This window comes from Pteropus medius, unplaced genomic scaffold (assembly GCF_902729225.1).
Source record: "Pteropus medius unplaced genomic scaffold, Ma_sr-lr_union100, whole genome shotgun sequence".
Lineage (NCBI taxonomy): Eukaryota > Metazoa > Chordata > Mammalia > Chiroptera > Pteropodidae > Pteropus > Pteropus medius.
Window position 1 is genome coordinate 52,703 of NW_024347207.1, and position 22,876 is coordinate 75,578.

The window sequence follows — 22,876 nt, forward strand, 5'->3', positions numbered from 1 at the left end:
TACTATAAATGAGTAAATTATAGATGGATCAAGAATTAAAAATAAAAAAACATGCTAAAACTACTAGGAAAAAAATAGGCATTCTTTTTGAGTCAGAAAAGCCTATATAAATGTGATAAGAAACCTAGAAACTTTAAAGACTGATGAGTTCATACTTAAAACTTCAAAAGTTTGGCCTAAAAAAATAATGTCTCTAAAATCACTAGTTAAATGAGAAATTGTAAAACTATTATTTATCTTACTATAATAAATTAATTTATTTAATTATGAAGAGCATCTGCGAATCAATATGAAGGAGGAGTTCAGCAATTCACTCGGTCAGTAGGAACATGGGCAAAGCATGTTAAGAGTCCAGAGGAAGGGAAATAAATTTCTTTCTTAAACATATGAAGAAATGTTCAACTTATAGTAGTAATGTTACTTAAAATCATAATGAGGCGTCATTTCCCACCATTTTTTTTTTGATTAGCAAAATTCAAAGAGTTTTATAAATAGCACATTGTATTATAGAATGTGGTGAGGGAGGATGTTCTCTCTTTTCGTTTGTTCATTTTTTGGGCCGTGGATTGTATTTTTTTGTTTCTTTATATGTTTGGTCATTTTGATTGAAAAGTGGGCGTTGTGAATAATAGATTGAAGAGAATTTAAGTTTCAGCATGCAGTTCAATTATTGGCTGATCATTTTGAACTCGGTTTTGTGCTTTATAAGGCAAGAACAGTGGAAAGGCTTTGGTGTTTCTCAAACCTCTCTTTGTGGGTCTTGGTTTCCAAATTGTCTCCCCAAAGGATCTTGTCAGGGTTCGGTTTTAAGCTTTATTGGGTGAATGTAAAGTAGGTCCTACTTTTGGTATAATCCTTACTCTTAAAGAGCAGCCTTTTTGGTGTCTCAGCTGGATGTCAAGATAGCAATTAGGTATTAAGTCCACTCTGACAGGGCTGAAAGTCCAATATTGACACTGCTTTTCCTCAGCACTTCTTGACTTGGTTCCACACTCAATTCTGTAGCAGTTGTCTGTTAACTAGTAATCCTTACGTGGTCTTGCCCAGTACGTGTATAGCTTACTCTTCAAGGACTCTGCATGTTTTACAGAATTAGCGACTGCATGTTTTGCAGAATTCTACAGGGAATCTTTCCTTCACCAAAGAACTCTGAAGACTGGACCATTTTTACATATAGCTGTTCCACCAACTTTCAATTCCATCTAGGAATTATTCTTACATTCTCTTAAACATGTTTGCCTTAATGTTATTTGGGTGCAGGCCATTCTTTCTTCAGACCTTTTTATAACTTTGGATCATTTCATAACTATACTTGAAAATAATTTATCTTTTTCTTGCACATTAAATTAATAGAATTTTGTTCATTCATATATATTTATTACAAATTCCTGGTAAACCATGAGTAAAATTTAGAGAATGATTTCATTCACTACTTCCCCATTATTTTGTCCTGTAACTTGCTGCTTCTCAGCATAAGCATTATTGTTAGTAGTGATGCCGTGGAGGGTTTGTCTAGGAGTAGATTTTCTGTTTCATTCTTTTAGAAACCATAGAATTTGAGAACTGAAGAAACCATGTAGACCATTTGGTCCGGCCTTTTTGTTATTAGGAGGTAATTAGTGCCATTGGCTTCAATCACTTGCCCAAGGTTATACAGCTCATTAGTGAAAGAGTAATGCTTAGAATCCATGTGTCAAGGTAAACTTAATATTATTTTTCCTGTCTCTGGATATAAGCTATTCTGTGTTCTCTGAGCCTCTTTTTCTATCTTATTCACTCAGTTTTTCCAGAACAGTCAAAGCAGATGTGTGAAAGTTATTGTCAGAAGGGTGAAGAAACATTTTTGTTCTTCCCCTTTTATCCTACCTTTATTCCTTGAGAGGCGCTTCACACTGACTGCAAGTACAATGACCCAGCTGTAATTAAACTAGTTTTTATTACCTGAAAGGGCCTTGTTTATGGCAGCTTATGGGGAGTGTCTTTTCATCCTTAAGCTCAGGCTCATTTTTCAAGTGACAGAAAAATCATCTTATTTCCCTCTAGTAGACTTTAAGGTCTCCACCTTTGTTCTTTTTCTCTCATTTACTGCCATTGCCTATGCTAACCTATGCTAGTCAGTATCATGCTAGGTCAACCTTCAGAGTTGAACTTTTAATTTTCCAGCTTCTTCCCTTCTCTGTGCTCTGAAAAACAAAGCATGTAGACTCTTTTTTTATATTTTTATAGTTTTATTCTAATGGAGGAAAAGATAGGTATTAACATCAATAGCAAGCAAGAAAAATTCCAAATCCTAAGAAATATGTCATTGCTTCAATTATTATGCTTGATATACGGTTGATTTATTTGTTAAAATTATAATTGAGGACCTACTGGATTCTTTCTACTCGTTTAGTCATTCATTCAAAGATGTCGTAATCAAAGCCACAGGACTCCTACACTAATATATATACTTTAATTTTTATGGCTCTATAGAAAATAAAGGACTCTACTTTTGATAACTGGAAGAATATTCGAGGACCCAGGCCATGGGAAGATCCTGACCTCCTCCAAGGACGAAATCCAGAATTCCTGAAGACTAAGACAACTTGACTATGTTGATTCTTTTCCTCCCTCCCTCCCTCCGTTCATAACATGTTATCAACTGGAATTCCCACTACATACTCTTATGCAGTGGAAAGAAAATTCTAGACCTGCAGAAGCCTGGATGTGAGTATTTTGATGACAGATAATCTTGATAAAATGTCAAGTACAGGTTTTTATATTTTCTTCCATCTGCAAATGAAAGTAACAGGTTTTTATATTTTCTTCCATCTGCAAATGAAAGTAACAGTATTGACCACATATGTCGTACACACTCAATAAAAATGGGAACACTGCTACTCAAAGAGTGTCATTTATTCCACTAGCAACTACCCACCCATATTCCTTTTCCACCAGCCATGGGGTAACATTTTGATACTTCAGTCCGATGCTTGATGAGAATAGTAGGTCTGGATCCAAATTCTGGATCCAAATTCCACAGTAACATCAAGCAGCGATTTTATGTCAAATCTATGTAGGAAACTAATATTGATCACAGTCTAATAAGAATCTTGATATCTCACATGGTATGCTAATCAGTCTCCAAAGCACCACCTAATGATTGTACTGATACCATTAAAACATGTTAAGAAAATTATATTGTTTCTGGTTAAAGCAAAAGTCATGAGACATTACACATTATACACAGATATGGCAAATTAGTTCAGGTAATCCACAGATGACTTCAGTTTGGGAAACAGTGATTTAAAGTATGCTTTATGCCTTAGCATAATTAAATGCTGAAAAACTGAAAATCCATGACTATTCTTTGATCCATGAGAGAATTGAGGGTCACAAGACAAAACCACCATCCTGAACATGAAGCAAATACAGGAAATCACAGTTTACATGGAAGAAAAACCACCTAGACACCACCACTGGAACCAGCATCAAGTGGAAATACTTAAAGAGTAATTGACTAATTTCTAGATACTGAGCACTGACTTCAGAGTTAAAAACTAGAGACCAGGCTGGGAGCACACTTTTTTGAGTTTTACTTTCTGGAGCCCAACCAGATTCTCACAGTGAGTATCAGAAAATTTCTTGTGTTTTCAACAGGGGAAAGAGAAAGTAACCATTTAGAACTATGCCCTCCAAATTTTGTTCTCCTTAACAAAAGCCTGGCCTCAAAAGAAAGTATTTTGCTAGAGCCAAATCATACTGAGTTTTACCAGAACCTAACCAAATAGGGTAAGGGAAATAGCCAATTCCAGCCCCCTCTAGCCTTTGTGTCTCAACTGAATGGGGTTGGGAGGAGGACGACAGAAGCGGTTCTGAAGGTCACATCTCAGGGGCCCATGATCACTAAGGCTGAGACCTAATCAATCATAAGACTACAGAACCTTGTCCCCGCCCCCACCCCAATACTGCCACAAACCTTAAGGCCTATTCACTGGAGTTTCTTTTACCCAGTCCACCTGGGTATCATGTCCAACTTTAAACAACTACAAAGCATACTAAAAGACAACAGTTTGAAAAGACAAAGCAGGCATCAGAATCAGATTCATATATGGCATGGATTTTGGAATTATCAAACAATTTAAAATAACTAATATGCTTAGATCAATATACTTAGAGCTCTAATGGGAAAAGTACACAACATGAAAGAACACGTGGGTAATGTAAGCAGAGTGATGGAATTTTTAAGAATCAAAAGGAAATTCTAGAAGTCAAAAACACAAATGAAGAATGCTTTTGATGGAGTCATCACTAGAGTAGACATGACAAAGGAAATAAGGGAAGGAAAGGGAAGAAGGAATAAAAGAGAGGGGGAGAAAGGAGTAGCTATTTCAGGCAAAGCAGACTTCAGAGCAAGGGAAACTGTCAGGGATAAAGAGGGATAAAGGAGGGATAAAAGAGTCAATTCTCCAAGTAGACAGAACAGTCTTTAATGTGTTTGTATCTAATGACAGTAGCAAAATACATGAAGCAATGAAATGAAAACTTGTTTTTTTATTTAAAGAGATCAACAGAATCGACAAGGCTTTAGCTCGGTTTACCAAAATTAAAAAAAATATATTACTAAAATCAGAAATGAAAAAGATAGTAACAACCTTATAGAAATAACTATAAAAGAATGCTACGAACATGTGTATTCTAATAAATTAGATAATTTAGATGAAATAAATTCCTGGAAAGACACAACCTATCAAAACTGATTCAATAAGGACTATAAATCTGAATAGACCTATAACAATTAAATTAATATTTAAAAAATACCCAGAAGAAAAGCCAGATTCAGATGGCTTCATTGGTGATATCTATCAAATATTCAAAAGAAGAATTGATACCAATTTTTCCCAAACTTTTCCAAAAAATAAAAGAGGATGGAACACTTCCCAACTCATTCTTTAAGGCTAGTATCCAGACTGGAAAAGGTTAAGTAAAACTATCTGAATTTGTAGATGACATGATCCTGTGTATGGAAAATTCTATGAATCCGCTAAAGCTATTATAATAAATGAGTTCAGCACTTATGAGTGTATGAGACACAGGGATGGTTTTGGGATTTGGTTATACTATAAGCCTCAAGGGCAGAAAATGTTTCTTTTAATTATCCTGCACAATCTCTCTTTCTTCTCCCCACACCAAGGACAATGCTTTCTGAGCAGACCTAATGTGGAAAGTTTTTTTCCTGGTCTTTCCTGGTAAGAAATGAATATATCTACCTAAGTCATTGATATCTTTTGCCTTTGAGAATCCATGGGAGCCTATCAGTTTACAATGCAGTTGATTAGTAGTGTTTTGTCATCGCCTTTAAGTTCCCCACCCTAAAGAAAACCCAGCTATCTGACACAAAGTATTAGTAATCATTGTAAAATTTACTGAAGATTATAGATCTTTGAAACATGGCAGAGTGAGAGACATACCCAGATCTCTCTTCTTGAAACAACAATAAGTTGAACATCTAAAACTCAACAAAAAACAGCCAAACTGCACACCAGCCCGTCTGAGCATGGGATCTGCGCATAAGAGCTACCACAGGTCAGAACCCTGGGTGTCGGGCAGTGGATTGGGAGACTGGGAGAAATAAAGAAGCTGCCTCTTACAGCCACTGGAGCTCCCTGCAGGGGGAGGGGGAGGGGTGAAAGAGTGGCTAGTTCCCTGAATAGCCCTGCCTGGGAAAGCTGTGAGCTCTCTGTGGCCAGCTGGTGGCAGGGCCCAGTCATTAGGACAGAAAGCAGAGGTGAGGCTGGCAGAGAAACAATTGAATTTTACAGACTGTGTTTGCAAAACAGGCTTAATCGCAGCCCCCAACACCCAACCACCAACCCAGAGGGCCAGTACCGCCATACCCTCCAAGGCTGAACACCGCAGAACTCCAGGGGAATCTGAGAAAACGCTACCGAAACTGTTGCTAACACTGACAGGGACTGAAACTGAGGGTAGCAAGTGTGATTAAATATCAGAATATATAAAGCATTTTTAAGGCTTTGTATAAAGTAGGGATCCAAGAGGCTTAGACGCCACCTACTGGAAACCAAAAGAAAAGTGTCTTCTTTGCAACAGGCTAAAGAGAGACCTTTATATAAAAAAATCTTTCTAGAAAAACAGTGGAATATACTTCCATTAATGCCCAGGCGGAGAAATTGTCCATTAAACACCATGACCAACTAGATGACAAGGCATCTCAGAAAGAAAGAGAAAAAGCTCCAGAAAATAAGTTTACAGACATAGAAATATGCAACTTAAATGATAGAAAATTCAGGATGGTACTTCTGAAAAAACTCAGTGAGTTCCGGAACGCGTCATATCAACGATTTCAGGAATTGAAAAACAACTAGATGAGCAGAGCAAAGAGATTGAAACCCTCAAAAAGAACAGAATAGATCTGGAATTAAAAAACAAAAACAAAAACAAAAAAACACTGCAAGAGTTGTAAAATGAAATAGCAAGTTTGAGAAATGTGGTCGACCAAATGGAGGAAAGGATCAGTGATATTGAAGACATAAATCTAGAAATAAATCAGAAGGAAGAAGAGAGAAACCGAAGAATGAAAGATACTGAAAGAGAAATTCAAGAACTAGCTGATACCATCAGGAGAGGAAACATAAGAATAATGGGCATTATCGAAGGCGAAGAAAAGGAGCAGGGACTAGAAAGCATTTTCAGACAAATAGTTGACGAGAATTTCCCAAATCTAAGGAATGAGCTGGAGCTTGGATTCAAGAAGTCAATAGAACACCCAATTATCTCAACCCATAAAGGCCTTCACCAAGACACATTGTATTAAAATTATCAAAAATCAACGACAAAGACAGAATTCTCAGGGCAACCAGGGAGAAGAAAACGGTAAGTTACAAAGGTAAACACGTTAGATTATCCTCGGACTTCTCAGCACAAACCTTCCAAGCCAGAAAGGAACGGAATGAAATATTTAGACTATTAAGCGAAAGGAACTACCAGCCTAGAATAATGTATCCAGCTAAGCTCTTCTTTACATATGAAGGAGAAATTAAGACTTTTCCAGACATACAAAAATTGAGGGAATTCTCCACTACGAGGCCTGCACTACAGGAAATACTGAATGGGGTCAGTTCACCTAAAACAAAATGAAAATAAAAATACATAATTAGAAGTAAAGGGACTATGAGGTAAATAGAAGCAGAAGAGTGCAGCTCTTACTAAGAACATTATAAGGGCATTATAAGCTTAAATAATAAGAGAATTATTATAACAAGATAGTAATGAACGTTCAGCATACATAGGGACAAACTGAGATAAAAATGACTGAAAACGAGGGGATTCAAAGATCCAAATTTGCAAAGGGGAATGGAGATAAGGCACGCGCAGAAGAAAATGGACGACTATATATAACTATCCTTTACATATTCATGATGTTAACCATATACTAAAGATTCAGAACTGAAGTATATAACATAAAATAAGAAGGACCAGAGGGAAAACCCACAAGTGCCAATCAAAATAAAGAAAACGGAAACACAGGGACAAGGAAGCTAGGGAAACACCGAGCTACCAGAAAGCAAAAGATACAATAGCTATAAAAATAACTCATATTTCAATAATCACTCTATGTAAATGGATTGAACTCTTCTTTACATATGAAGGAGAAATTAAGACTTTTCCAGACATACAAAAATTGAGGGAATTTTTGTATCTCTGCACCAAGAAAAAGGCGCAGAGTTGCAGAATGGATCAAAAAACAAAACCCAAACATATGCTGCCTCCAGGAGACACACCTCAGCTCCAAAGACAAATATAGACTCAAAGCAAAAGAGTGGAAAATGATATTTCAAGCAAATGGCATTCGGAGAAAAGCGAGAGTAGCGGTACTAATATCAGTCGAAATAGACTTCAAACCAAAAAAATGGAAAGAAAGACACTGAGGGACACTTTATAACGATAAAGGGAATCATGTACAAAGAAGACATAACAATTATTAATATCTTTGCTCCCAATCAGGGAACCACGAAATATATAAAGCAATTACTAGCAGAACTAAAGGGAGAAACAGACCAAAACACTATCATAGTAGGGGACCTAAATACCCCACTGTCGGATATGGACAGATCATCCAAAGAGAAAATCAATAAGGAAATCGCATCCTTAAATGACACATCAGACCAACTGGACATAATTGACATTTACAGAGCCTTTCATCCCCAAACAGCTGTTTATACATTCTTCACTAGTGCACATGGAAATTCTCAAGAATCGACCACATACTGGGACATAGAGATAGCCTCGACAAATATAAGAGGGTTGAAATCATACCAACCATGTTCACTGATCATAATGCTTTGAAACTAGAGATCAACTGCAGAAAGAAATCAGGAAGAACCCCAAATACATGGAGATTAAACAACATGCTAATGAAGAATAACTGTGTCATAGAAACAAATGATAATGTCAGTACAATATATCAAACTTTTGGGACATGGCAAAAGTGGTCATAAGAGGAAAGTTCATATCATTACAGTCCTATCTCCAAAAACAAGAATGAGCCCAAATAAACAACCTAACTCTCTTAAAAAACTAGACTAGGGAGAACAAATGAAGCCTAAAGTCAGCAGAAGGAAAGAAATAATCAAAATTAGAGCAGAAATAAATGAAATTGAAAATAAAAAATAAATAAATAAATGCAACACAGAGCCAGTTCTTTGAGAAGTTTAATAAAATTGACAAACCCCTGGCTAGACTTATGAAAGAAAAAAGAGAAAGGGCACCAAAAAAATCAAAGATGAAAGAGGGGAAATAATGAGGGACACTGCAGAAATAAAAGGATTACATAAGAATACTACGAAAAATTATATAACGCCAAATTTAATAACCTAGGTGAAATGGACCAGTACTTAGACTTCCTAGACCGAATCAAGAAAAACTGGAAAATCTAAATAGACCGTTCAGCAGTATGGAAATTGAAACAATCATCAAAAACCTACCAAAAAGTAAAAGTCCAGGACCAGATGGCTTCACCAGTGAATTCTACCATCAAACATTCAAAGTACATTTAATACCTATTCTCCTCAAACTCTTCCAAAAAATCGAAGAGGAGGCAATACTTCCCAACTCATTTTATGAGGCCAGTATTATCCTGAGACCAAAATCTGGTAAAGATAACACAAAAAAATGAAACTATAGACCAATATCTCTCATGAACACAGGTGCAAAAATCCTAAAAAAGATACTAGTGAACCAAATACAGCAACTTATTAAAAGGATTATACACCATGATCGAGTGGGCTTTATCCCAGAGGCACAGGAATGGTTCAATGACCACGAATTGATTAACGTGATACACTACATAAACAAATTAAAAAATAAGAATTATACGATTATGTCAATAGATGCAGAAAAAGACTTTGACAAGATACAGCATCCATTTATGATCAAAACACTTCACAAAATCAGTATAGAAGGAAAGTACCTTAACATAATAAAGGCCATGTATGATAAACCCTCAGCCAACATTATATTTAATGGAGAAAAACTAAAAACCTTCCCTCTAAAATCAGGAACAAAGCAAGGCTGTCCACTTTCGCACTGTTATTCAGTATAACATTGGAGGTCCTAGCGAGTGCAATCGGACAAGAGAAAGGTATAAAAGGCACCCAAATAGGAAAAAAGAAATCAAACTGTCACTGTTTGCAGATGACATGATTCTCTGTATAGAAAACCCTAAAGACTCCACAAGAACACTACTAGAAACAATAAGCAAATACAGTAAAGTCTCTGATACAAAATCAACGTTCAAAAATCCATAGCATTCCTATACTCTAATAATGAAGTGTCAGAAAAAGAAGTGGAAAAAATAATTCCTTTTGCAATTGCAACAAAAAAGAATAAAATACCTAGGAATAAATCTAATGAAACATGTGAAGGACCTATATAATGAAAACTACAAAACCCCATTAAAAAAAATTGAAGAAGATGTAAAGAAATGGAAGGATAATCTGTGTTCTTGGATTGGAAGAATCAACATAGTTAAAATGACCACATTACCTAAAGCATTATACAGATTTAATGCAATCCTCATCAAAATCCCATTAGCATTTTTTAAAGAAATGGAACAAAAAAAATCATCAGATTTGTATGGAAGCACAAAGACCCCAAATTGCCAAAGCCATCCCGAGGAAAAAGAACGAGGCCAGAGGCATCATGCTGCCCAACTTCAAATTATACTACAAAGCAACAGTAATCAAAACAGCATGATATTGGCAACAAAACAGACACACGGACCAGTGGAACAGAATTGAGTGTCCAGAAGTAAACCCATATTCATATGGGCAAATAATTTTTGACAAAAATGCAAAAAACATACAGTGGAGTAAGGAAAGCTTCTTCGATAAATGGTGCTGGGGAAACTGGAAAGCCACCTGCAAAAGAATGAAACTAGACTGTTGTTTATCACCACAACCCAAATGAACTCAAAATGGATTAAGGACCTGAATATAAGCTCTGAAACAGTAAAATGCATAGAAGTAAACAAGGGAACTAAACTCAAGGACCTTGGAATTAAAGAGGATTGTATGAATTTGACCTCAAAAGCAAGGGAAGTAAAAGCTAAAGGAAATGAATGGGGCTACATTAAACTAAAAAGCTTATGATCAGCAAAAGAAACCGTCAACAAGGTAAAGAGACCATCATCCAAATGGGAAAATATATTTGCAAGCAACGCCTTCAATAAGGGCCTAATATCCAAAATATACAAAGAAATCATATGACTCAACAACAACAACAACAACAACAACAACAACAAAAACCAAATGATCCAATCAAAAAATGAGCAGAAGACATGAACAGACACTTCTCCCTAGACGACATACAAATAGCCAACAAATATTTGAAAAGATTTGAAAAGATGCTAGCTATTAGGAAAATGCAAATCAAAACCACAATGAGATATCATCTCACAGCTGTTAGAATCACTATAATCAACAGGACAAGTAATAAGAAATGTTGGAGAGGATGCGGAGAAAAAGGAACCCTCATACACTGCTGTGGGGACTGCGAATTGGTACAGCCACTATGGAAAACTGTATGGAGGTTCCTCAAAAAACTAAGAATTGATCTACCACATGATCCAGCAATCCCTCTACTGAGTATTTACCCCAAAGACTTGAAAACCCATATCCGAAAAGATATTTGCAAACCGATGCTGATAGCAGCATTATTCACAGTGGTCAGGACATGGAAGCAGCTGAAGTGTCCTACGATAGATGATTGGCTAAAAAAGCTGTGGGACATATATACAATGGAATATTACTCAGTCATAAGAAGAGATGAAATACTGTCATTTGCAATAACATGGATGGAACTCGAACTCGAGATAATCATGCTAAGCGAAATAAGCCAGACAGAAAAAGTTGCAAATTGTTTGATATCACTTATATATGAGGTGTAAACCTAAAAGCAACAAATGAGTAGGGCAAACAAACAGAGACTTATGCTCATGGACTATAGACTAGTGTGTATATATATACATATATACACACGTATATATACATACATATATATGTTTTACTGTTAAAGTGTACAGCTGAAACTTATTGGATTTAGTTAATTGATGTCACCATAAAAAAAGTAAATAAAAAAAAGAAAAAAAGAACAATGGCTGATCTAGGTAAAAAAAAATTACAATAAAGTTTCTTTCTTTCTTTTTTTTCTTTCCCTATAGTCCTGTAGACATGAGCATTATTGGAAATTAGGAGTTTCTCCTGTGAAGACCACTTAGGAGCTACTTTAATAGTTGGAAAGATAATAAGAGATTAAATCAGAAACGTTTCAGTGGCAACAGAGAGGCAAGGAGAGATGGAAAGCTTTCAGGGATACCACAGGGGCATGTTACTCTATATCACTTGCATCTATACTATTATGTCATCTCAAATAATATTGACAGGTGAGGCTTTCTCTCGCTCACCCTGGCAAATGGCTCATGTGGGGTCTTTTCCTAAAGCTAGTGATGTACTTTAGGCACATTCATTTGTGTGCCCATTAGCTTGCCATTTTCTTTACAGCAGGGATAATACCTTTTCATCTTTGTGTTTCTCAAGCCTTCTAACGACCCACAAAAAGGTGTGCTTGCTGGTTGTTGAATGAATGGAAAATAGGCCTTCATAAATACCTGAAGATTAAAGGTGAACTGGTAGTAAAAGTTCTAGCAGTAAAAGTTCAATCATAGCAAGACAGTACTCTGTATACTACCATTCAATCTAAACTTTTGTAGCACTTAAAACTTTTTTTTTCAATTAAGCAGGTAAACTCCCTGCCCTACAAACAGCCATAGAGGCTCTAGTACTAGCTTCAAAATAACTTTTTTCTTTGGCTGATTTTATCGAGTGGCTATATGACAGGGAGTGTTCTAAGAAGACCTTAGCGAGTAAGAGAGAGAGACAGACAGAGACAGAGACAGACAGAGACAGAGAGAGACAGAGAGACAGAAACAGACACAGCGACAGAGACAGACAGAGAGACAGAAACAGACACAGAGACAGAGACAGACAGAGAGAAGAGAATAAGACACAACTTACTAATAACCATAGAACAGGTTCTGAAGGATTTTGCTCAGTGGAAACAAATCAGTTTTCTCAGCTACAGTACTATGCTGCACATATTTTCATGAAAAATGCACTTATAAGTACACTTGGTATAGCCTATGTTGCAGGAATATGCCGTCCTCCTATTGATTGTGGAGCTAATAATTTCCAAGGAGACCCCTGGTCCCTTTTTGCCCTCACAGTAGCCCACGAGTTAGGCCATAATTTGGGTATGTGGCATGATGGAGAATTCTGTTTGTGTGGGCAAAGGGGTTGCATCATGAACGCTGTCAGAGTGCCAGCAGAGAGATTCACCAACTGTAGTTATGCGGATTTTGCAAAGACCACTTTAAACCAGGGATCATGTCTGCATACTCCTCCAAGTCTAGGGGAAGTCCTTATGCTGAAGCGCTGTGGGGACGGTGTGGTCGAAGGAGAAGAGGAGTGCGACTGTGGATCTGTAAAGCAGTGTGAACAAGATCCCTGTTGTCTGTTGAACTGCACTCTGAGGCCCGGGGCAGCTTGTGCTTTTGGGCTTTGTTGCAAAGACTGCAAGTTCATGCCATCAGGGGCACTCTGTAGACATGAGGTCAATGAATGTGATCTTCCAGAGTGGTGCAACGGGACATCCCATCAGTGCCCGGAAGATGGATATGTGCAGGATGGGGTTCCCTGTAGTGACGAGGCCTACTGCTATCAAAAGAGATGTAATAACCATGACGAGCAGTGCAGGGAGATCTTTGGGGAAAGGGCAAAGAGTGCATCTCAGAATTGCTATCAAGAAATCAACTCACAGGGAAACCGTTTTGGCCACTGTGGTATAAATGGCACGACATACCTAAAATGTAATACCGCTGACATCTTTTGTGGGAGAGTTCAGTGTGAAAACGTGGTTGCTATTCCCCATCTGAGAGATCGCTCTGCTTTGCAGCATATTCACCGCAACGGTGTCACCTGCTGGGGTATCGGTTATCATTTAGGGATGGACATACCCGATGTCGGTGAAGTGAAAGATGGCACAATGTGTGGTTCAGGGAAGATCTGCATACACAAGAAGTGTGTCAGTCTCTCTCACCCGTCACAAATCTGCCTGCCTGAGACCTGCAACATGAAGGGGATCTGCAACAATAAACATCACTGCCACTGCGGCTATGGATGGTCCCCACCCTACTGCCTGCACAGAGGCTACGGAGGTAGTGTTGACAGTGGCCCACCATCTGCCAGAAGAGGAGCTTTCTTTCCACTAGTTATGATTCTTAGTTTGTCTGTTTTGATTTTACTGGTGACTACTGTATTCATGTATCTTCAAAAGCATTTTGCTCCCAAGGAGACCGAGGCTCACCCTTCAGATTAAGGAAATTTAATATCCTATGCATTATTAAGTTTTAGTTTCTTGGAGGTAGAAATATTGCGTGCCTGAAACTGAGCACATTTCTGACAGCTTACGGAAAAATGAAGGAACCTTCCCTTTTGTCAGTATCGGAAACATTGCCGTCAGGCAAAGGTAGTTCCTAACATCTTATTAACTACTGTCCATTGTTGTAAGCAGCAAATAAAGCTCCACTTTCCCTCTGCGTTAGTCCTCTTTGTGTTTCTTGAGCACAGATATGACTCGTAGAAAGGGCAGGAGACCTATGAGGACTCAGGGTGAGCCTTGCCTCTCTTCCTTTACTCTCAAAGTAAATTCTCAAGGGTGCGGAGGATGCATGTCTCGTTGCCAACGTAGTGGATTCCATTTGCCAGCAGCTGGGTACTTATGTGATTTTGATTGGGATTGAGATTTGCAATCATGGAAATGTTTTCCCAATGATAAGCATAGACCAAGTCAAGACAGACTGCAAGTCCATGCCATGAGGAAAATTCTAGAAATCAGGTCAATGAATGTGACCTTCTAGAGGGGCACAATAAGACATCCCATCGGTGCCCAGGAGATGGATATGTGCAGAATTAGAATCCCTACTGCTATCAAAAGAGATGTAATCAAGTTGGGACAATGGCTTAAATTTTCTAACATTCTGTTCCAAAAGCTAAAAACGAGGATGATAATATTGCTTGCCTCACCCAACCTTTTGGATTTCTTTGGTAACCGAAAGAGAGAAAGAAAGAAATTCTTCTTAAAGTATAAACAAATTGTGGTTTGTTTAATGCAAACTCCTGACTCTGTCTGTCCCCTCTGTGCTCTCTACCCAAGCCCGTCTGCTCTCTTTGCCTTAATCTAGCTGTTTGGGTATTCGCACGGAGTACCTTCTTTGAATGCCAGAAAATATTCTCCATGAGGGCAGGGTTCTTTGTATCCACTTTGCTCACCGTTGTGTCTCAATACATAGAACAGTGCCTAATATGCAACAAATATTTGAGTGAAGTAATTAATATAACTGGATTATTAATTGTATGAAATTTATTAGGAAAGGTAAAAGTAAATCCTTATCCTGTTTGTAAAACTATTGCAGCTCTTGCTCAAAATTGAACACTAAGAATTTAAAATATGTGTATTTATAATGCTCCCTTTGGTACTTGCCCTTCATCAATCTCTTTGTCTGCAACTTGTCTTCTCCTCAGTCTATTCTTAGTACTTTTGGAAATCCTCTCTTGAAAATACAGATCCAAGCAGATACCCTCTCTTAGGGTCCACATAACTTCTGAATGCCACTCTTTGTAAATGGAGTCAAATGACCCTTTTGCTATTATTTTACATTACGATTTGCACACTTTGCATCCTCTGGCTATTTTCTGTTTTGAATATACTTGGCTGTATTGTGCACCTGCCCATCTATACATGCAATTCCCATTGTCAAAATGCTGTTCACAGCCCTGCACACCACCCTGCCACCTTCAACCTGCCCTAAAAACTCTAATTTTTTCTCTCAGTAGAGGTTAAACATCATATCTTTATGAAAAGCAAGTGTAGTCAACCTTGCCTTAAAGGTTGAATGCTTTCTTCTGGTCCCTGTGCATCCATAATCACAACACTCTTATCCATACTGTGGACATTAGCACTGTAATATCGCTGATTCTTTGGCTTCAGAAACCCCAGGAGCTGGTAGAAAGGCAAAATTAGCACAACTGGCCAAAAGGAACCCAGAGGAGATGGGCAGTCGCTACCTGAGGCAACTAAACGTGAAAGCACATTTGAAAGTGCAGCAGTTGGATTGTACACTTGAAAAGTAATGTAATTTTATTAACTAATGCCACCGCAATAAATGTAATAAAAAATAAAAATAACTAAATAATGAAAGAAGTACATAATAACGAACTTTGACAGAAAGATGAAAGGAGGAAAGGAAAGGAAGGAAGGAATCTGGCAGCCTCCTATCTGCTTCAGACCCACTGATATTTAATCAATTGCACAGGATGACACCAAAATCTCCGTGTAATGTGAGTCGATTGTGTTTCTATGGCTATTTAAAAAGCATGACTAGGTCAGATAGCTGAGAAAACACTGAAAATTTCTCCTGACCTAAAAAACTACCGTTAGGTCATTCACTCTGTTAGGAATGGCATATGGAGTTAGAACTACCTATTTTGTCAAAAAGTATAAAAACGAGGCTAAATCACAGAGAAGTCAATTCAAACTTTAAAAACCATTTAAACTCGTTGTAAGTGTACTATTCCTTAGCATTAAGTAGAAGAACAATATTCTGCATCCACCGCCAACATCCACTTCCCAGACTTTTTCATCATCCCAAACAGAAACTCTGTACCCGTGAAACGATAACTTCCCATCTCCCCTCCCTCCCTGGCATCCTTCAGTACACGTCTGTGTCTTTGAATGTGCCTATTGCCAGTACCTCATATGAGTGCCATTACACAACATGGGTCCTTTTCTGACTGGCGATTTCACTTAGCTTAATGTTCTCAAGGATCGTTCAGGTTGTAGCATGTGTCAAAATTTCATTTTTAAGGCTGAATAATATTTCACTGTATGCGCATAGCACACTTTGTCTAACCATTCATTTGTTGGCAGATGTTGGGGTTTTCCCCACCTTTCGGCTATTTTGCGTAATGCTCCTATGAACACTGATGTGCGAGGGTCTGTGTCCCTGGTTTTAGTCCACTTGGGTATATAACTAGAAATAGAATCTCTAGATCATATGGTAATTCTATATTTAACTCTTTGAAACGTCCCAATTATTTTTCACAGTGGCTCTACTCCTTTACATTCCCACCAGATAGGCACAGCCTGCGTGACATAAACGACAGAAAGTTATGTTCTCCTAGTTCTGAACACTAGTAGTCCAAGATCGATTTTCTGGCTGATTTTTTGTTTTTGGTAAGAACACCTTTCCTGCCTTGCAGATGCTGCCTTCTCCCTATGTCTGCACATGGTATTTCCTCAAGCAAGAACAAGCTCTCTGGTGTCTTTGCTTATAAGGACACTGCCCTTTGCATCAGGGCCACACCTTTATGACCTCATTTAAACCTCATTACTTCCGAGAGGCCCCATCTCCAAATACAGCCAGGCTGGGGGTTAGAGCTTCAACATATACATCTGGGGGAACACGAACATTCAGTTCCTAACATTCTACCCCTGACCCCTCAAAATTGCATCCTTGCATGCAAGATGCATTCATTCTACCCCAACATTCTCAAAAATCTTACTCATTCCAGCATCAGCTCTAAAGTCCAAAGGTGCATCTAAACATTATCTGAATCAGATACGGGTGACACTGACGGTATTTTTCATCCTAAGGCAAAATTCCTCTCCAGCTTTGAATCCGTGAAACCGGACAAGTGGTGTGCTTCCAAACTGCAGTGGTGAGACAGGCGCAGGATAAACATACCCATCCTTAAACTGAGAACTAGGAAATAAGGAAGTGTATCGAGCGGAAAGAAACGAGGGCTTTCTGGTCTTTACAAAGTGGATTCCATGGGAGCCATGACAGTGATGTCAACTCGCACGGAAGGAGAATGCCCTTAAGGTGTGATCGGAAGGCCGCAAACCGGGGACGCCAGCCGCTATCTGCAGGGGCCGGTAAGCAGGACGATCCCACCTTGTAAGGCCCACACAAGCCCAACACCTTACACAGGCGATACTCAAGCCTAACCCTGTCGCATCACAGACGGTGCGCTAGAGCCGAAGGCGCTGACCTTCTGACCCGTCGTGGCCGCTGGCTTGGGTTCACAGAGGTTTCTGTGGATTTCCTGGAGCAATGTGAAGATAGGTTATTCTTGGCTGGGCCTTTCCTTGGTTTCTGTGTACCTTTGATTTTCCTCCCCTGAGCTCCTATAAAGTTGGTTCAGAAAGTTCTACTTGTCTTTTCAGTTTACTGTGAGGGAAAGAGAGCTTGAAGTTTCCCAGTTTGCTATTTTACTGATGTCACTCTGAATAGGCAACTTGTAAAATCAGCACGGCTTCACAAAACTACACAGAGTAGTTCATGAAAACCCTCAAATTGTTTCAAGACTACCACTTTGGAGCAAACATGGTCACGTTTCACTTTTTGCCATAGACAACGGTGTGAATTATAATGATTACAAAATCCATGAAATCATGTCTCATTTTCATACACAGCCAGACCTCTTTACACGAATCCTGTTTTGCTTGGCTTCATGTATCGCTTGCTCCTTTTTTTTTTTTTCTTTTCTTTCTTTCTGTTATAGCAGTAGAGCCTATTTCTCCCATAAGTATAACTTTGCTTATAAATTAGTAACTTATGTTCGGATCCATGACATTCTTAAGAGCCTTATCCACTTTACAACCACGATTAGTTTAAAGATCCCATGAAGTTCTTCAATTAACTACATGAAACAGCCTCCAAATGTCTCTACACTCATATGGAAGACACCTGCACTTACCAACCTCCTTCTCCTCCCAAAAGGCCCCGCCACCCCCCACCCTGCCTGAAGCAGGAGACGATGTAAATCAGCACAAGTTTTGTGAGGTGAGACACAGAAAACCAATTACGGTCAAGGAGAATTTTGAAAGGGTAAAGATACACACGTGATTACCCGAAACCTACCCATTTCCAAATTATGTCCAGAAACAATCCTGTTCAGATCATTCAGATGCCTTATGAATTTATGCAACATTCTGCCTCGTGTCTTTGCTGGCTGTACTTTTTCCAGGGCCTGAATGCTAAAAACAGCTTAATTACCCTTCAAACACTACCATCCTAGTGTCACCCGAATCCTCACAGACACCCTCACAATTGACATTTCCCAGTCACATAAAATACACGTGGTTAACTTACTATTACTCTTTCCCAAATGGCTGATCCTTTTTATTTGTTCCATTTTCCAGTAATCCTAAAGACATCTCTAATGTTTGAATTTATCGATTTTCTAATACTTACCATCACAATCAGTTCTATTCATCTTTATACCTTTCATAAATCACTTGTTGGATATACTTAGAAATTACTTGTTTTCATCAGGCTCAATTCACTTCAGGCTGAGATCAAGGCATGCTTGTAACTTTGCAAATATTCCTCACTGCAGTAATGTTGAAAAAATCCTCCGGTGTTGCATAAAACCCATTGAAACTGCAGGTTGCTTCTTTTGTATGGCCTTAGTTGTAGGACTTTGAGGTTCAGCTACATTCTTGGCAATTCTTAATGATGGTAGATTAGTTGTAGATTAGTTGTAACGTTGATGTGTTCATGAGAGGAGTCGAGCACAGCGTTTACCTCTCCTGCCATCTGAACCAGAACTCTCTCGGTATGTTCTTCTTTTCTAAATATTAATGTGGTGTTACTCTTCCCAACTAAAAGATATGATCCACAAGAGAAGAAAACAGGTGAGATAAGGGGTTCTCCGTAACTTCTTTATACTGAGTTGAGTGCATTCACATGCAATTGAATGTCGAAATGATTTTTGCAAAGGTAAAGAAGATGGCGTGTGTGATTACATAGTGATCTGTTCTATTCTCGAGTGCGTCAGAAGAAAGATGAAGTCAGAACTTTTATTAAAAAATTAACTTTTTTTGAGGTATACTTAGCATAAAAAAGATACACAAATTTTTAAGGGTGCTGCTTGATGAAGTTTGATTTGTAACCACCACCCTGTCTTAGTCTGTTTGGGCTACTATAAAAAAATACTGTAGACTATGTAGCTTATAAATAAGATATCTTTATTTCTCACAGCACTGGAGACTATAGAAAGTCCAGGATCAAGGCACCAGCCACTTCTGTGAGAGTTTCTGGAACCGCTATACCTGTAAACGTTAAGAGGCCACATTCATTCCCCTTCGGAGTGCACGCCCTTGGTGCATCAAGCTTTTGCTTTAATAAAACTATTTATCTTTAAACCTTTTGCCCACTATCTTGATTTCTATCCTGAGAGGGCAGGTATTTCTGCTCAAGGAACTGTTTCTTTCCATCGTCATGTCTGTGAGATACATTCTTTTATACACACACACGCACACGCACACATATATGTGTATATGTGTGCGTGTGCGTGTGTGTATATATATATATAAAAGAATGTATATACATATATATACATATATAAATACATATATACATATATAAAAGAATGTATATACATATATATATACATATATATATTCTTATTACATGTATCACAAATTTGTTCTGATGTACCAAGGATTATTCCATTGCACAAATGTACCAGTTCATTTATCTAGTCAGCTATTAAGTACTAGCTGGTTGTTTCCAGCTTGTAGAATAAATTTAAAAACAATACTGCTATGAACATTCACATACAAGTCTAGCAGGTAAATTCCCACTATTGGAAAAGCAGGGACATAGGGAGGTGCAAGTTTTACTTTACAAGAAACTATTATTATGTACCCTAATATTTATACCCATGATATCTATTTACTTTTTCTTTCCATCGGTCACTCTCAACTACATCCAATTTTTATAAAGTATAAGAGTATGTAATTCTCTCCTTAAAATTCCACTCTCCTCTCCCTTCGTTATTTTAATTACATGTAGATCCCTTATCTCCTCCAGGCTTGAGGGGAAAAAAAACACCGAGTGTGTTAAAACTGCACAAAAACTACTTGTTCTTCCCCTGTGGTGTCTCCAAAAGATCAAGGGGAACTTTAAGCCCAGGATCCCCAGACCACTGAGCATAGCCTCTCCCAATGAGCACACCATTGTTATGTAATAGCTCCCCCCTCCTTCCTCCACCCGTATGGGGGTGCCAAATACCCAGCCTCTCTCTGCTCTCCTTCTGACTACACAGCTGGAAAGTTGCTGTTTCAGAGTTAGTCTTGCCTGCTTCCCACTGGACTAAAGTTTCTTTGGTAATAGGCTCCCTCTCTCATGGGGCCCACCTGGGCCCAGGCCCACCTGACTGGTAACCTCAGGCTGCCTCTCCTCTGGCTGCTCCTGTCCCAGGTTTGCTGCTTCCATGACCTACCAGGATGGCGCTTCACTTCCTCTGAAGTTGTGATCCCCAAGAAGGTGTCTCACAGGGTGGGTGGAGCTGGGGTACAAGCCCAGCTGTCCTACAAGATTCACTTCAGGGGCCGCAGACATGTGGTTCACATGAAGGTCAAGAAGAGCTTGCTGCCCAGAGAATTTCCTGTTATCACTGATAATGATCAAGGTGCCATGCAGGAGGACTACCCCTTTGTTCCTCGAGACTGTTACTACTACGGCTACCTGGAAGGGGTTCCTGGGTCCCTGGGCACACTAGACACTTGCTATGGGGGTCTGCATGGCATGCTGCAGGTGGATGATTTCACTTATGAAATCAAACCTCTGGCGACTTCGTCCAAATTTGAGCATGTGATTTCTCTGCTCGTGTCAGAAAAAAGATCATCAGAGACTGAAAGGTGTAACATTAAAGAGGGATATCCAAATCAAGCATATGAAGAGGCAGTACTTGCTGAAACCTCTAGAGCAGCCCCCGTGTATTTGTGGTGGCCACATCGGAAATACTTAAAACTTCACTATACAGTTTCTAACTCATTATATAAGATGAGGCCTAATATGACACAAACAATAGAGCGCGTGGTGATGCTAAATAGCATAGTACATTCCATTTTCCAACAAAATCTTCTAACTGTCTACATACTTGTTTTATGCATATGGACAAACCAAGATATGACACTGTTAGTAGGACCTGGTCGTGCTGTTACACAAGAGTTTGGTTTGTGGAAATTGCATGAGGTGTACAATAAGATTCCTCATGATACTTCAGTACTTCTTACAGGACACAAACTTCATGCAAATATATATTATGGACATCATGATGGAATATGCAACCCCAACTGGGGGTCAACATTTGTATATGTAAAAAGTTATCATATATTTTTAGCTGCCAGTATTGCAGCACATGCATTAGGTCATAATATGGGTTTCTATCATGACAGAGCTGGTTGTAAATGTTTTCGAAGAACCTTCTGTGTCATGGCTCCTACGCCTGGTCTTAATGATATGTTGAGCAATTGTTCTTATGAGAGATTGCATCGACGGGTTAACATGTGGGATCCTTGTTTGAGTGCAAGAAGTAAGCCATATGATAATTTTCCTTATGTAGCTCCCCGTTGTGGTGACAAGATCATAGATCAGAATGAAGAATGTGACTGTGGCTCCTTAAGAGAGTGTGCTGAGGAAAAATGTTGCGAGACCGATTGTACTCTCTCCTTTGGCAGTAGTTGCAGTGTAGGAGGTTGCTGTGTTGACTGTAAACACGCTAAAGCCGGATGGATTTGCAGAAACGTACTTGGCATCTGTGACCTACCAGAATACTGTACCGGCGAATCTCACGTTTGTCCAGGCGACGTTTACATCCAGGATGGAACCCCTTGTTCAACATTAGCGGTTTGTGTGAAAGGAAACTGTTCTGATCGTAACACACAGTGTCAGTCCCTGTTTGGCTACAAAATAAAAGACGGTTCCCCAGCGTGCTATAGTACATTGAATGTGATGGGTGACCGATTTGGAAATTGTGGGGTGAGATTTTATCGAGGAGGAGAAGAATCTGTTAAATGTGAAGAAGAGGACGTTTTGTGTGGAATGTTGCACTGTAGTAATGTGAAAGAAATTCCTGGTGCAGGTGAGCACACTACATTTCATCAAATATTAGTACAAGATGTTCATCAAGAAAATTGCTTTGGGTTTGATGCACATTCTGGGACTGAAGTGCCAGAATTTGGGCTTGTAGTGGATGGTGCAACATGTGGACCAGGACAATTCTGTCTTAGACAGAACTGTACTTTTTATCAAGACATGGGTTTTGACTGTGATGTCAAGACATGTAATTTCCGAGGGGTGTGCAATAACAAGAAACATTGTCACTGTCAGCGCGGATATGGACCACCAGACTGTAATAAAACAGGACCAGGTGGTAGTTTAGATAGTGGCCCTCCTCCACCTGTCAGA

At 38.8% G+C, this 22,876-nt stretch overlaps 2 protein-coding genes across 3 annotated transcripts in view; both read left to right on the plus strand.

The window, feature by feature from the left end:
- The window catches only part of COX16 (cytochrome c oxidase assembly factor COX16), a 39,676-nt gene extending 36,791 nt beyond the window's left edge, over window positions 1–2,885 (plus strand). For both annotated transcript variants that reach the window (XM_039876974.1, XM_039876973.1), the window contains one exon: window positions 2,473–2,885. In XM_039876974.1, coding sequence (XP_039732908.1) covers window positions 2,473–2,589 — 117 coding nt within the window. In that variant the 3' untranslated portion in view covers window positions 2,590–2,885. The remainder of the gene's footprint in view (window positions 1–2,472) is intronic.
- A 1,296-nt stretch (window positions 2,886–4,181) lies between these two features.
- LOC120614172 (disintegrin and metalloproteinase domain-containing protein 21-like) lies at window positions 4,182–13,932 on the plus strand. The gene is given in 3 exon segments (XM_039876975.1): window positions 4,182–4,197; window positions 12,585–12,614; window positions 12,617–13,932. Coding segments are annotated over 3 exon segments (1,362 nt in total).
- Window positions 13,933–22,876: the final 8,944 nt, after the last annotated feature.